Raw genomic sequence first — 16327 nt, forward strand, 5'->3', positions numbered from 1 at the left:
TGTACAAGTAAAATAAATAAACAAATAAATAAATAAATAGAGTAATAAATATGTACAACCATATATACATATATACAGGTGCTGTGGGGAAGGGAAGGAGGTAAGACGGGGGGATGGAGAGGGGGACGAGGGGGAGAGGAAAGAAGGGGCTCAGTCTGGGAAGGCCTCCTGGAGGAGGTGAGCTCTCAGTAGGGCCTTGAAGGGAGGAAGAGAGCTAGCTTGGCGGATGGGCAGAGGGAGGGCATTCCAGGCCCGGGGGATGACGTGGGCCGGGGGTCGATGGCGGGACAGGCAAGAACGAGGTACAGTGAGGAGATTAGCGGTGGAGGAGAGGAGGGTGCGGGCTGGGCAGTAGAAGGAGAGAAGGGAGGTGAGGTAGGAGGGGGCGAGGTGATGGAGAGCCTTGAAGCCCAGGGTGAGGAGTTTCTGCCTGATGCGCAGATTGATCAGTAGCCATTGGAGGTTTTTGAGGAGGGGAGTAATATGCCCAGAGCGTTTCTGGACAAAGATAATCCGGGCAGCAGCATGAAGTATGGATTGAAGTGGAGAGAGACACGAGGATGGGAGATCAGAGAGAAGGCTAGTGCAGTAGTCCAGACGGGATAGGATGAGAGCTTGAATGAGCAGGGTAGCAGTTTGGATGGAGAGGAAAGGGCGGATCTTGGCAATGTTGCGGAGCTGAGACCGGCAGGTTTTGGTGACGGCTTGGATGTGAGGGGTGAATGAGAGAGCTGAGTCGAGGATGACACCAAGGTTGCGGGCTTGTGAGACGGGAAGGATGGTAGTGCCGTCAACAGAGATGGGAAAGTCAGGGAGAGGACAAGGTTTGGGAGGGAAGACAAGGAGCTCAGTCTTCGACATGTTGAGCTTTAGGTGGCGGGCGGACATCCAGATGGAGATGTCCTGAAGGCAGGAGGAGATGCGAGCCTGGAGGGAGGGGGAGAGAGCAGGGGCAGAGATGTAGATCTGGGTGTCATCAGCGTAGAGATGATAGTTGAAGCCGTGGGAGCGAATGAGGTCACCAAGGGAGTGAGTGTAGATTGAGAACAGAAGGGGACCAAGCACTGAACCTTGGGGAACCCCCACAGTAAGAGGATGGGAGGGGGAGGAGGAGCCTGCAAAAGAGACTGAGAAAGAACGACCGGAGAGATAAGAGGAGAACCAGGAGAGGACGGAGTCTGTGAAGCCAAGGTCAGATAACGTGTTGAGGAGAAGGGGGTGGTCCACAGTGTCAAAGGCAGCTGAGAGGTCGAGGAGGATTAGGACAGAGTATGAGCCGTTGGATTTGGCAAGCAGGAGGTCATTGGTGACCTTTGAGAGCGCAGTTTCCGTGGAATGAAGGGGACGGAAGCCAGACTGGAGGGGGTCGAGGAGAGAGTTGTTGTTGAGGAATTCTAGGCAGCGCGTGTAGACAACTCGTTCAAGGAGTTTGGAAAGGAATGGTAGGAGGGATATGGGACGATAACTAGAAGGTGAGGTGGGGTCAAGAGAGGGTTTTTTTAGGATGGGAGAGACATGGGCATGTTTGAAGGCAGAGGGGAAGGAACCGGTGGAGAGTGAGTGGTTGAAGATGGAAGTTAAGGAGGGGAGAAGGATGGAGCGAGAGATTTCATAAGATGAGAGGGAATGGGGTCAGAAGCACAGGTGGCCGGAGTAGCACTTGAGAGGAGGGAGGAGAGTTCCTCTGAGGATACCGCTGGGAAGGATGGGAGAGTAGCAGAGAGTGTTGAGAGCCGGGGGGTTGGAGAAAGGGGGGAAGAGACTTTGGGGAGGTCGGACCTGATGGATTTAATTTTGTTAATGAAGTAGGAGGCCAGGTCGTTGGGGGTGAGGGAAGGAGGAGGGGGAGGAACCGGCGGCCTGAGAAGGGAGTTGAATGTACGGAAGAGCTGACGGGGGTGATGGGCATGGGTGTCAATAAGGGAGGAGAAATAGTTTTGTCTGGCAGAAGAGAGGGCTGAGTTAAGGCAGAAAAGGATAAACTTGAAGTGAACGAGGTTGGCATGGTGTTTAGACTTTCGCCAGCAGCGTTCGGCAGCTCAAGCATAAGAGCGAAGGAGGCGGACAGTGGCAGTGATCCAGGGCTGTGGGTTAGTGGTGCGAGAGCGGCGAAGGGAGAGGAGAGCGAGCGAGTCTAGCTGAGTAGAAAGGGTAGAGTTGAGAGCAGTAATCTGATCATCAAGACTTCTCTATGCCTCATCTGTAAAATGAGTATTAAGACTGGGAGCCCCATGTTGGACATAGACTGTGTCCAATCTGTTTCGCTTGTATCTACCCCAGTGCTTAGTACAATTCCTGGCACACGGTAGGCTTTTAATAAGTACCCCACCCCCTCACTACCCTAAAAAAAAAGTGAACAAAAGTGAACACACAACCAGAAAACCATGTTTTTATGGGCTTTTTTTTTCTTCCCCCACAAAAGTATAACACTGACTTTCTCAATTAAAATTGCTCTGTGCTCCACATTCCCCCATTTTAATCGTATATATGTGTGTGCATATATATGTATAAATATGTGTATTTATATGCTATATGCATACATGTGCACACATATACGCACATATGTGGGTGCACACATGCATGTGCATGTATATGCATACATGCACATGCATGTGTGCACCCACATATGTGTGTGTGTGCTTTCGTGCATGCATGGGTATGTACATGCACATATGTATCCTCCTTTCTCTCCCCATTTCAGTCTATACTTCACTCTGCTGCCCGGATTATCTTTGTACAGAAACACTCTGGACATGTTACTCCCCGCCTCAAAAACCTCCAGTGGCTGCCTGTCAACCTACATATCAAGCAAAAACTCCTCACTCTCGGCTTCAAGGCTCTCCATCACCTCGCCCCCTCCTACCTCACCTCCCTTTTCTCCTTCTACAGCCCAGCCCGCACCCTCTGCTCCTCTGCCACTAACCTCCTCATTGGGACCCGTTCTCGCCTGTCCCGCCGTCGACCCCCGGCCCACGTCCTCCCCCGGCCTGGAATGCCCTCCCTCCACACATCCGCCAAGCTAGCTCTCTTCCTCCCTTCAAAACCCTACTGAGAGCTCACCTCCTCCAAGAGGCCTTCCCAGACTAAGCCCCCTTTTTCCTCACTTCCTCCCCATCCCCCCCGCCCTACCTCCTTCCACCCCCCATTGCACTTGCATATATTTGTACAAATTTATTACTCTATTTTACTTGTACATATTTACTATTCTATTTATTTTGTTAATGATGTGCTTATATCTAAAACTACATTTGTTCTGACGATTTTGACCCTGTCTACATGTTTTGTTTTCTGTCTTCCCCTTCTAGACTGTTAGCCCGTTAATGGGTAGGGACTGTCTCTATAGGTTGTCGACTCGTACTTCCCAAGCGCTTAGTGCAGTGCTCTGCACACAGTAGGCGCTCAATAAATACGACTAAATGAATGAATATGTGTATACATATGTGTATATATTATACATCTATAAAGTGTTTCTAAGTAGCCAATTCGGGGCTTTCCTGTAACGCGATGATGGTGCTAAAAAAAGAGGGGCATTTTACCCAAATCTAAGAGAAGGGGGCCAGAACGGGAGAGAAACAGGTGGTTTTGCGTGTGGGTACTTTTATTTTACCGAAGTCCTTATCGGTCTGCAAAGGGGCAGCGAGTTCTTTCTTTTTTCCACGCAGCACTCAAAGGAAACAGAACAGAAAGAAACCTGTCCAAGGTCACCCGGCGAGAACGTTGTTGAACCCGGACTCGGTTCCCCTGGCCGGTGACAAGAAACTAAAGCGGGTCGCTGAGAAAAAAAAAAAAAATCATCCAGGGGCAAGTGGCCGGTTGAAATCGCTGCGCTTTCGCCGCCCCTTCCCACCTCCCCACGGACGCTCTCACTCACCACCAGAGAAATCTTCAGCTCCGGCCGGTCCATGGCCCGGGGATTCTAGGGATTCGGTTGGAAATTAACGGTTTTCGCGCCCGCCAGCGGGCGCGGCCATCTGCCTGCCCCCGGCAGTAAGAGCAGTTCCGGGGCGCACTTCCGCCGGTATCACAACAACTCCACGTGCAGAGCGAAACGGGAGCGGGGGGGGGGGGGGGGGGGGGAGGGGGCCGGAGGAAAAAAAACAGTTCTCGCGAGCTTTCTCCCTGACGGAGAAGGGGAGGGAGACCAAGTCCCGCGAGACTTTAAGCTTTCGCCCTTCATCCATTCAACGATACTGCCTATTAGTAATGATAATGATGGTATTTGTTAAGCGCTTACTATGTGCCAGCAGTGTTCTAAGCGCTGAGGGAGATACAGGGTCATCAGATTGTCCCACGTGGGGCTCACACTCCCCCCCCCCCATTTTCCAGATGAGGGAACTGAGGCCCAGAGAAGTTAAGCGGCTTGCCCAAGGTCACACAGCAGACAGGTGGCGGAGCAGGGATTAGAACCCACCTCCCTTGACTTCCAGGCCCGGGCTCTTTCTCTGAGCTACGCTGCTTCTCTTATTCATTCATTCAATTGTATTTATGGAACGTTTACTGTGTTCCGAGCACTGTACTAAGCGCTTGGAAAGTACAATTCGGTAACAAAGAGAAACGGTCCCTACCCAACAACAGGCTCACAGTCTAGAAGCGGGGAGACAGACAACAAAGCAAAACAAGTAGACCGGCATCAGCGTGCCTTAGTGGAAAGAGCCCGGGCTTGGGAGTCAGAGGACCTGGGTTCTAATCCCAACTCCTCCACCTGTCTGCTGTGTGACCTTGGGCAAGTCACTTTGCTTTTCTGTACCACAGTGACCTCATCTGTAAATTGGAGAATAAGACTGTGAGTCCCACGTGGGACCACCTGATTACCCTGTATCTACCCCAGAGTTTAGAGCAGTGCTCGGCACATAGTACGTACTTAACAAATACCATAATTATTATTATTATTATTATTATTATTATAAATAGAATTATAGATATATGCACATCATTAATAAAATAAATAGAAAATTGATCCTTAACTTGTATAAAAGGAAAAGCATCGAGAGACCCACAAATTTTGAAACATAAAAAGTTACATCATTTTTTCTGATCAAAATACAAGTATTCAGGTTTTAATCCCAGCTCTGCCACTTGCTTGTTGTGGGCAGGGAACATGTCTACCAACTCGGTTATATTGTACTCTACCAAGTGATAAGTGTAGTGCTCTGCACACAGCACTCAATAAATACGATTGATTGACATCTGTATGACTTCAGGCAAGTCACTTTCATTTCTAGTCTGTGAGCCCGCTGTTGGGTAGGGACCGTCTCTATATGTTGCCAACTTGTACTTCCCAAGTGCTTAGTACAGTGCTCTGCACACAGTAAGCGCCCAATAAATACGATTGAATGAATGAATGAATTTAATAGTATTTATTGAGCACTTACTGTGTGCAAATCACTGTACTAAGCTACTTCTTCCCATCATCCATCTTTGGAAAAAAAGTGCCTGCATCCCGTGGCTCCTGTTCTCTCCCCCCACCCCCTTCCATTTTCATTCTCCTTTTCCTCCCTCACAACTTAATCCTGTTTATCCCTCCCTGGTCTCTTTCCATCTATCTCTTGTCATACTTTGTCATTCTCCCCATTTCACCCGTCTCTTCTCTATTTCAAGTTGTTGGAACATGAGCAGTAGTTCCAATGCTTCAGTTCTTGAAAAAAAAAAACGGGAGTCAGAGGTCGTGGGTTCTAATCCCAGGTCCGCCACTTATCAGCTCTGTGACTTTGGTCAAGTCACCTCACTTCTCTTTGCCTCAGTTCCTCCTCTGTAAAATGGGGATTAAGTCTGTGTAAAAAAACAAAATAGATCTCAGAAGTATCCCAACTAAATTGTATGTGCATGCCATTTCAGGGCTTCTTGTCATGTACTCCACGATTTTTAAAAACTGAACCTCTTCTCAATTCAAAACTCCACAGAAAGCATGAATTCATCATTCGTCATCATTCTCGCCTGTCCCGCCATCGACCCCCGGCCCACGTCATCCCCTGGGCCTGGAATGCCCTCCCTCTGCCCATCCGCCAAGCTAGCTCTCTTCCTCACTTCAAGGCCCTGCTGAGAGCTCACCTCCTCAAGGAGGCCTTCCCAGACTGAGCCCCTTCCTTCCTCTCCCCCTCGTCCCCCTCTCCATCCCCCCATCTTACCTCCTTCCCTTCCCCACAGCACCTGTATATATGTATATATGTTTGTACATATTTATTACTCTATTTATTTATCTTACTTGTACATATCTATTCTATTTATTTTATTTTGTTAGTATGTTTGGTTTTGTTCCCCGTCTCCCCCTTTTAGACTGTGAGCCCACTGTTGGGTAGGGACTGTCTCTATATGTTGCCAATTTGTACTTCCCAAGCGCTTAGTACAGTGCTGTGCACATAGTAAGCGCTCAATAAATACGATTGATGATGATGATGATAATTAGCAAAAGATGTGGCAGCAAAAGATGAGATGTTTGTTCCTAATTCTGTCAGCTTGTTATAGCTTCAAGTAAATTATTTAGCTTGTCTATACTTCCACTTCCCATTTAGTAAACGGGCTTGCTTTCCTCAAAGGGATATGGAGAATCCTTACAGTAGAGTTTCCAAGCTTTATGAATTCTTTTTAGATAATTATCCTCAACCATTTTTAACTATGGGTAAAAGACACCAGGTGAATCTTGTCTTGTCTTATGCCATCAAGTCATCTCCGACCCATAGAGACACCATGGACACATTTCTCCCAGAACTCCCTATCTCCATCTGCAATCGTTCTGGTAGTGTATCCATAGAGTTTTCTTGGTCAAAATATGGAAGTGGTTTACCGTTGCCTCCTTCTGTAAAGTCAACTTGAGTCTCCACCCTCAACTCTCTCCCATGTCGCTGCTGCCCAGCACAGGTGAGTTTTGACTTGTAGCAGATTGTCTACCACTAGCTAGCCACTGCCCGAGCTAGGAATGGAATGGGTATGCCTCTGCCTGACTCTCCCTCCCCATAGTTGAGACTGGTAGAGTAATGGAAACTCTCCAGGTTTGACCCTGAGAGGGGACTAGGTGAATACAAAATAATATTCTCATCAATTTGTACATTTTTCTTTGTTGGTACAGTTCTTTGATTTTATTATCAGTCAAATAAATGAACCAAAGTAAATAAGAAGGAGGATCATATATTTTTGACTGGCCATTCAATTGAATAAGTTGGCCAAATAAAACAAAATAGTCACAGTCACTGTCCCAAGATGAACAAGCACACAAAAGAGGAACAATTCCCAGTGATTGCTAAATAAAATCCATTGTCAGATTCCCAGAAAAATCCCTTGCCTGAGGAATAAATAATAATAATAATAATTATGGTATTTGTTAAGTGCCTACTATATGCCAAGCACTGTTCTAAGCACTGGGGTAGATACAGGGTAATCAGGTTGTCCCATATGGGGCTCACACTTTTAATCCCCATTTTACAGTTGAGGTAACTGAGCCCAAGGTCACACAGCAGACAAGTGGCAGAGCCAGGATTAGAACCCACATTCTGTGACCCTCAAGCCCACGCTCTTTCCACTAAGCCATGCTGCTTCTCTTGGAAGCTCTTCTGTGAGTTGAAAACTAGTGGGTAAATGAAAACTGGAACAATGGTTGGGGGAATCCCTGTGGGCAAGGCAGAAGCATGCCTTTCCACGTTCAAACATGGGCAACGTTGTCACTGTTCAGATCAACCGATGATGGCCCTGATTTGAGCAAGAACACGAATCCTAATTCTGTTGTGTTGTACTCTCCTAAGCACTCAGTACAGTGCTCTACACACAGTAAGCATTCATGGCCTAGTGGACAGAGCATGGGCCTAGGAGTCAGGAGGACCTGGGTACTAATTCCAGTTCTGCCACTTGTCTGCTGTGTGACCTTGGGCAAGTCACTTCACTTGTCTGTGCCTTAGTTACCTCATCTGTAAAATGGGGATTATGACTGTGAGCCCTACGTGGGATAGAGACTCTGTCTAACTCTATTTGCTTGTATCCCTTCTCCCCCAGTGCTTCATACTGTGCCTGGCACATAGTAAGCACTTAAATGCCACAATTATTATTATTATTATTATTTATAAATACCACTGATTGATTGAAGAGCCCAGGGATTCTTCCCTTCCAACAGTGAAGAACTGCTGCTTTTTTGATGTTACTGTCATTGTGTTTGTCCAAGTAGGCTCTTATAGTAGTATTGATTTTTTACTCAGTTTAGGTATTTCTTTCTCATCGTGAAGCAGTGTGGGCAGCAGCATGGCCCAGTGGAAAGAGCATGGGCCTAGGAGTCAGAAGAGGTGGGTTCTAATCTCAGCTCTGCCACATGTCTGCTGTGTGACCTTGGGCAAATCACTTCACTTCCTCTGTGCCTCAGTCACCTCATCTGTAAAATGGGGATGCAGGACCTGTTCTCTCTCCTACTTAGACTGTGAGTCTCATGTGGGACAGGGACGATGTTCAACCTGATTATCTTGTATCTACCCTAGAGCATAGTACACAGTAAGTCTGGAGCACAGTAAAAGCTTAATAAGCACCATGAAATAGTAATAATGTGACCTTGGACAAATCACTTCACTTCTCTGTGCTTCAGTTACCTCATCTATAAAATAGGGATTAAGACTGTGAGTCCCATGTGGGACAGGGGCTATGTCCAACCTGATTACCTTATATCTACCCCAGCCCTTAGAACAGTGCTTGGGACATAGTAAGTGCTTAACAAATACCATAATTATTATTTTTTTATTAATCATGCCTGTCTCCCCCTCCCCTTTTAGACTGTGACCTTCCCTTTACCCCTGTGAACCAGGAATGCTGTCTAAATCTTGTTATATTTTTCTATTGTATTCTGTCAAGCACTTAGAACAGTGCTCTGCACACAGTAAACACTCGATAAATATGATTGAATGAATAAATAAGTGTCCTTTTTTTTTTTTTACCTTTCCCCTGCATGCAGTATAGTGCTGGTCACAAAGTGCTTAACCACTGCCATAAATAATAATGATAATACCATCTAATACATAAATTTCATTTACATCCAGGATAATGTGCGAAAATCACTTTGAGTAGGCAAGAAAGCTACATACTATAAAACCTACATATTGTGACATAAATCAAATATAAAAGCACTTTTAAAAAATTGTACTGTTCATTTTATATCGATATTGAAGGTCCACAGTTGCCTTGAAAGGGGAAAAAAATCAAGTTATCAATTATTTTGTAATTTAGCACTAGAATATAACTAACATGGTTGGCTTCAGAAGTAGCCAACTTCTGAAGTACAGTTCACTTAGAACAGTGCTTCAGCACTTAGAACAGTGCTTTGCACATAGTAAGTGCTTAATAAATGCCATTAAAAAAATTCCATTGTCCAAATGAACCTGCTCCTGAGATTTTTTTAAGTTTTCTTTGACCTAAAATTACCCAAACTAGGTAATGGGTGCATGTTGTTTCCAGTTCAATTTAATGATTAATTTTCTTTTGTAATGTGAAATTGCATTTCATTTTTGCAGGGTAACTTTGAAGATATCTTTAATTTATCAGGTGCAAGATGCAGCACACAGATGCCTATCATATTTCAGAAGAAATGTTAAGTCCTCATTTTTTCAAGCATCAGTACTTATTCCTTGTCTCACTGAAGCCCCTTGGGAAATATAGCTGAAACAGTTAGTTTTTACTTGAGTACAGGGGACTTGTTATTGTTGTACAGGCCTTGGTACAATGAACAATCGTATTGCATATAGAAGTTGCAGCACTCCCTCATAGTAATAATATAATGGTATTTGGTTAGCACTTAACTATGTGCCAGGCACTGTACTAAATGCTGGAGTGGATACAAGCAAATTGGGTTGGACACAGTCCCTGTCCCATGTGGGGCTCACAGTCTAGATCCCCATTTTACAGATGAGGTAACTGAGGAACTAAGAAGTGAAGTGACTTACCCAAGGTCACACAGCAGACAAGTGGCAGAGCCAGGATCAGAACTCTTGACCTTCTGACTCCCAGGTCCGTGCTCTATCCACTAGGCCAAGCCACTTCCCAAGTAAGTTTACCTAGGTTCTATTGCCTGAGTGTTTATTATATAGAGAATTCTGTAGTAAGTGCTTAGGAAAGTACCATACACCAGACACAAAACTTGCTAATAAGGTTCTTAACAGTCTAGAGAGGGAGACAGACATTGAAATAAATTAAGATTGGGGACGGAATGTTGTAGCAAGAGGCTGAAGAGTACTTTATCTAAAACTAGAGAAAATACCTGGGTTTTCAACATGTCAGATATACTTTTTCGCCTCCTCAATCCTTCCTTAATGCTTTTTTTAAAAAAAAAATGGTATTTGTTACGCGCTTACTATGTGCCAAGTATTGTACTAAGAACTGGGGTAGATACAAGCTACTCGGGTTGGACAAAGCCCACGTCCCACAAGGGGCTCACAATCTTAATCTCCATTTTACAGATGAGGTAACTGAGGCAGAGAGAAGTGAAGTGATTTGCCCGAGATCACACAGCAGACAAGTGACCAAGGCAGAATTAGATCCCCGGTCCTCCTGACTCCCAGGCTCATGTTTGGTTTTCTTTAATGGCACTTGTTAAGGGATTACTATTTATTTATTTATATTAATGTCTGTCTCCCTCTTCTAGACTATAAGTGCATTGTGGGCAAGGAACATGTCTACCAACTCTGTAGTAGTGTACTTTCCCAAGTGCTTAGTACAGTGCTCTTAACACAGAAAGTGCTCAACAAATATCACTGAAGAAGGTGATGTTCCCGGCACGGTACTAAGCTCTGGGGTAGATACAAGATAATCAGGTTGAATCCAGTCTCTGTCCCTCATGGGGCTCACAGTCTAGGTAGGAGGAAAATAGGCTTTAATCCCCATTTTACACATGAGGTAACTGAGGCACAAGTAAGTTAAGTGACTTGTCCAAGGTCACACAACAGACAAGTGGCAGAGCCGGAATTAGAACCCAGGTCCTCTGACTCCCAGGCCTGTCCCCTTTCCACTAGGCCACGCTGGTTCCCATCCATGTCAATTTTCCTTTATTCCCCTCTTTCTCCCTACCACTGTCCTTCGCTGATCTCCTCCTATGTCCCTATACTCTTCTTTCCCCACAGCTTTGATAGCCCTGCTGTTTGCCATTTTGGGAATCAGGAGATTAGAGTTCTAAGGCTCAAAGTGCCCATTCATACACTTTTTCATGTGCTGCCCCTACCTACCTACTTGATCACTGTGTTCCATGCCTCAGCAGGAACATGATGGGCAGGGGTGACAGTGAATGTGAGTGAATGAGTAGCAGCCTTCTACTCCTGTCTTGGGTACGAAGGATATGACAACGGGGAAGAAGTGTGGCCCAGTGGAAAGAGCACGGGCCTGAAAGTCAAAAAACCTGCGGTCTAATGCCAGCTCTGCCATTTGCCTGCTGTGTGACCTTGGACAAATCACTTCACTTCCCCTGTGCCTCAGTCACCTCATCTGAAAAATGGGGATTCAACACCTGTTCTCCCTCCTACTTAGACTGTGAACTTCATGTGGGACAGGGACCATGTCCAATCTGATTCTCTTGTATCTATCCCAGAGCTTAGTATCTAGTAAGCCTGGAACATAGTAAGGGCTTAATAAGCGCCATGAAATAATAATAAGAAAAAACACTTACAAAAAAGAACTTCCTTCCACACAGGCTGGTATTACTGAGGTGAGAATTGCTCCCTGGAGGCTGGCAGTGTTCACAGTCATTTTACAGTACAGCTTACCACAGAGGAACTGCCATTATGATCCTAGGCTAACTTGGCTTGAGCTAAGCCTACATCCTTTCATTCAATCGTATTTATTGAGTGCTTACTGTGTGCAGAGCACTGTACTAAGCGCTTGGAAATTACGATTTGGCAACAGAGACAATCCTTACCCAACAATGTGCTCACAGTCTAGAAGGGGAGGGTGTACATCCTTGTTTCCATTTCCCACTTTCTCACCCTCTACCACCTGGAAATGGCTCCTTCAAGAGGAAAGTGCTCTCAATCGATTAATCAATCAACAGTACTGTAGTAAGCACTTGGGAGAGTGCAATGTAACAGAATTACTAGACATGTTCCCTGCCTTTTTTTAAAACAATGGTATTTGTTAATTGCTTACTATGTGCAGGCACTATACTAACCACTGGGGTAGATACAAGCTAATCCCACTTGTGACTCATAGTCTTAATCCCCATTTTACAGATGAGGTAACTGAGGCACAGTGAAGTTAACCCACAACAAGTTTACAGTCTGGAATGGTGAGAGGCTTTAACATAAATAAATTGCAGGTATCTCCACAGGTGCTGTGGAACTGAAGGAGGGGAGAATAAAGGTTGCAAATCCAAGTACAAGAGCAACCCAGAAGAGGGTGGGAGAAGAGAAAATGAGGGCTTATTCAGGGAAGTCGTTTTGGAGGAGATGTGATTTTAATAAGGCTTTGAAGATTGGGGAGAGTCATCATCTATCAGATATGAAGAGGGAGGATGTTGCAGACCAGGGTCAGGACTAGGGCGAGAGGTCGGTGGAGAGCTAGACGAGATCAAGGTACAGTGAGTAGGTTGGCATTAGAGGAACGAAGTGTGCAGGCTGGGTTGTAGTAGGAAATCAGGTAGGTAAGGTAGGAGGGGACAAGGTGATTGAGGGCTTTAGAGCTGGTGGTGGTATGGAGTGTCTGATGCGGAAGTGGATGGGCAACCACTGGAGGTTGTTGAGGAGTGGGGAAACATGGACTAAACGGTTTTGTAGAAAAGTGATCCAGTCAACAGAATAGACTGGAGTGGGGAGAAACAGGAGGTAGCGAGGTCAGCAAGGAGGCTGATGCAGTAATCCAGGCAAGATAGGATAAGTGCTTGGATTAATGTGGTAGCAGTTTGGATGGAGCGGAAAGAACAGATTTACACCATGTTGGGCAGGTCGAACTGACAGGATTTGGTGACAGACTGAATATGTGAGTTGAATGAGAGAGATGAGTCTAGGATAACACTAATGCTCTCATGTGAGTACCTAGAGGCACTGAGGTTCAGTGGAATGAACACGAGTCTGGGGTACCAGAGTCCTGCATTCTAGTCCTTGCTTTGCCACTGGCCTGCTCACTGTGTGATATTGGGCAAATTGCTTAACCTTTCTGTTCTTCATTTTTTGAAATGCAAACAATAAGCACCTGCCTTTCACTGCCTCAGATTGTTTTACTTTACAACATCCATGTCACTGAGGTAAAAATACTTTACAAATTCAAGGTATTATTTATGCACTGGCGTTAAGCAGTGCCCATGCACAGAATTCAAGGTTAGGGAAAACATTCTGCCCACGTACACCTGTGGAAAAATACAATCGCTTTCAGACTGACATTTGGTTTTCTCTTGAATCATCAGAGGTGAAAACACTATATACCCACAATTTGAAATAAATTAGCTGAAATTAGAGTTTTGTTGTTAGGTGGGTAGACAACACATCAGAAAAATGGTATGAGAATTCCAAAAAATAACTTTGCAGAATGACAAAAAGAAGGAAATGGAGACAAATAAATGAAAAACTAAACAACTCAAGCCTAGCCTGACTGCTACCCAAAGGGTTATTTCTCCTTGAGATCAGATAATAAGCACTAGAAGATTGTTTTTATCCTGCTAAACCTGATTCTTGGCATTCTATGAATATATTTCATAGCTACATGATTTAAAATGGCTTAATAGTGTACTCCAGGAAAAGAAGGGAGTTATTGTGTCAATATGTGTCTTGCAATTGAAATGAAAGTTATCTCGACTGCACAGTGAAAAGAGAAAAATAAGTTACATTTGAAATTCTTTACTGTTCCAAATGAGGCTGAACAGAATCTGAGCTTATTTCATTACCAGCCTAAGCACAAAGTGGGCTTGTCAACAGGGCCACTCGATTGTGGAAACACATCTGACACTAAAGATAATTACCAAAAACTAAAAAATTAGCCAAACAACAATACCTTGATTTTTAGAAATCAATTACTGGGGGAAGATGAGAAAGAGAGGTAGGAATGGATGAAAGACATAATGCAGGTTGAATAAGGCTTTGGGACTGGAAAGATTTCCCCATTTCTGTCAGGTCACAAAACATTTCACCATTGGTATATAGTTAGCTCATCTGTAAAATGGGGATTGAGACTGGGAGACCCACGTGGGACAGGGACTGTGTCCAACCCGATTTTCTTGTGTCCACCCCAGTGCTTAGTACAGTGTCTAGCACATAGTAAGCACTTAACAGATACCATTAAAAAACCCCTCCCCATTCTCTTACCTACCAGCATTCATTCAGTCGTATTAATCGAGAGCTTACTGTGTGCAGAGCACTGTACTAAGCGCTTGGGAAGTACAATTTGGCAACATACACAGATGGTCCCTACCCAACAGCGGGCTCACAGTCTAGAAGACTGAATGAGAGAGATGAGTCTAGGATCATCATCATCATCAATGGTATTTATTGAGCGTTTACTGTGTGCAGAGCACTGTACTAAGCGCTTGGGAAGTACAAATTGGCAACATATAGAGACAGTCCCTACCCAACAGTGGGCTCGCAGTCCACTAATGCTCTCATGTAAGTACCTAGAGGCACTGAGGTTCAGTGGAATGAACATGAGTCTGGGGTACCAGAGTCCTGCATTCTAGTCCTTGCTTTGCCACTGGCCTGTAACCATCTGTAACTCATAATTCAGTCAAGAAATTGTGTTTTCTTAGTGCCTACAGTGGGCACAGCACCATACTAAGCGCTTGGAAGGGTATAATAGAGTTAATCAGCACAATCCCTGTCCTCAAGGACCTTACGGCCTAGTGGGGGAATTTACACTATTGTAATTACTATGGGCAATTATTTTATGTTGATTACATGCTTGTCTATCATGTTCTATTATCCTGTAGGTTCTTTGAGGATAGGGTTATGCCCATTTTCAGTGTGTTATTGTCTGTCTCCCCCTTCTAGACTGTGAGCCCACTGTTGGGTAGGGACCATCTCTATGTGTTGCCAACTTGTACTTCCCAAGCGCTTAGTACAGTGCACTGCACACAGTAAGTGCTCAATAAATATGATTGAATGAATGAATGAATGTTAAAAATATCATTTTTGATGATGATGATGGCACTCTAAGAAGGAAAGCGAAAGACCCATGACTAATAATAATAATAGTAATGCCATATGCCAAGTGCATACAATACGAGTAGATTGGACACATTTCCCCTTTCACATGGGACTCCAGTCTAAGGGGAGAAAGAAAAGGGATGTTATCCCTATTTTTTCAGATGAGGAAACTGAGGCACAGAGACGTGAAGGGACTGGCCTCGGGCCACGATCAGGCAAGTTGCAGAGCTGAGATGAGAACCTATGTCTCCTGACCCCCAGGCCTGTGCTCTTTCTGTCGGTCATGCTGCTTCTCACTGCCCTGCTCTTTCTTAAATAATTAATTGCCATCAGTTTAAAAGTTACCAACTCCCTTTTACCATGTGAGGAACTCTCTCAAGAACTCTTTGCAACAGAAGAGAATTCCAAGTTCTGGGATTTCTATTTTGAAGCTTCCATGCTCACAGCAAGTCAAAAACATTTTCTCAGTTGACTGAATTTGAGATCTAAATTATGTGTTTCCTGCAACTCTGCTGATTAACAGAACTGCAGGGCATGTATGCATGGAAACAGTGTGAGACTAGGAGTCAGAGAACCTGGGTTCTAATCCCAGCTCCACCACTTACCTGCTGTGTGACCTTGGACAAATCACTCCTCTGTGCTTCAGTTTCCACACCTACCTCCTACTTAGACTGTGGGCCCCATATGGTACAGGGACTATGTACAACCTGTTTAATTTATATCTACCCCAGCACTTAGAACACTGCTTGGCACATAAATAAGCACTTCATAAATACTATTATTATTGATTATTATCTCTAAAAATTGGGCTATTACCTAAATCACCCTTTTTTAGCCCTGGCAAGAATGGTACACCACCAGACATTATCGTAATGGAGGAGGAAGAGAAGGAAGGAGGAAGAGGAAGTAGCATGGCTTAGTGGATAGAGCCTCAAATAGAAATCCCAGAACTTGGGATTCTCTTCTGTTGCAAAGAGTTCTTGAGAGAGAGTTCCTCAAATGGTGAAAGGGGGTTGGTAAGTTTTAAACTGATGGCAATGAATTATTTAAGAAAGAGCAAGGCAGTGAAACGGGCCTGGAAATTAGAAGGACCTGGGTTCTAATCCAGGTCACTTGTCTGCTGTGCAACATTTGGCAAGTCACTTAACTTCTCTGTGCCTCAGTTACCTCATCTGTAAAATGGAGATTAAGACTGTGAGCCTCATGTGGGACATGGACCGTGTTCAACTTGATTAGCTTATGTCTACCCCAGC

General features: G+C 44.8%; 1 protein-coding gene across 1 annotated transcript in view; it reads right to left on the reverse strand.

Moving 5' to 3' along the window:
• Positions 1 to 3946, reverse strand: part of SLC25A26 (solute carrier family 25 member 26) — a 158456-nt gene extending 154510 nt beyond the window's left edge. The window contains exons 1-2 of the mRNA XM_038740172.1: positions 3872 to 3946; positions 3608 to 3772 (exon numbers count right to left, since the gene is read on the reverse strand). Of these exons, the coding sequence (XP_038596100.1) occupies positions 3608 to 3772; positions 3872 to 3904 (198 nt within the window). The 5' untranslated portion in view covers positions 3905 to 3946. The remainder of the gene's footprint in view (positions 1 to 3607; positions 3773 to 3871) is intronic.
• Between the last annotated feature and the right edge of the window lie 12381 nt (positions 3947 to 16327).

Source organism: Tachyglossus aculeatus, chromosome X1 (genome assembly GCF_015852505.1).
Source record: "Tachyglossus aculeatus isolate mTacAcu1 chromosome X1, mTacAcu1.pri, whole genome shotgun sequence".
Classification (NCBI taxonomy): Eukaryota; Metazoa; Chordata; class Mammalia; order Monotremata; family Tachyglossidae; genus Tachyglossus; species Tachyglossus aculeatus.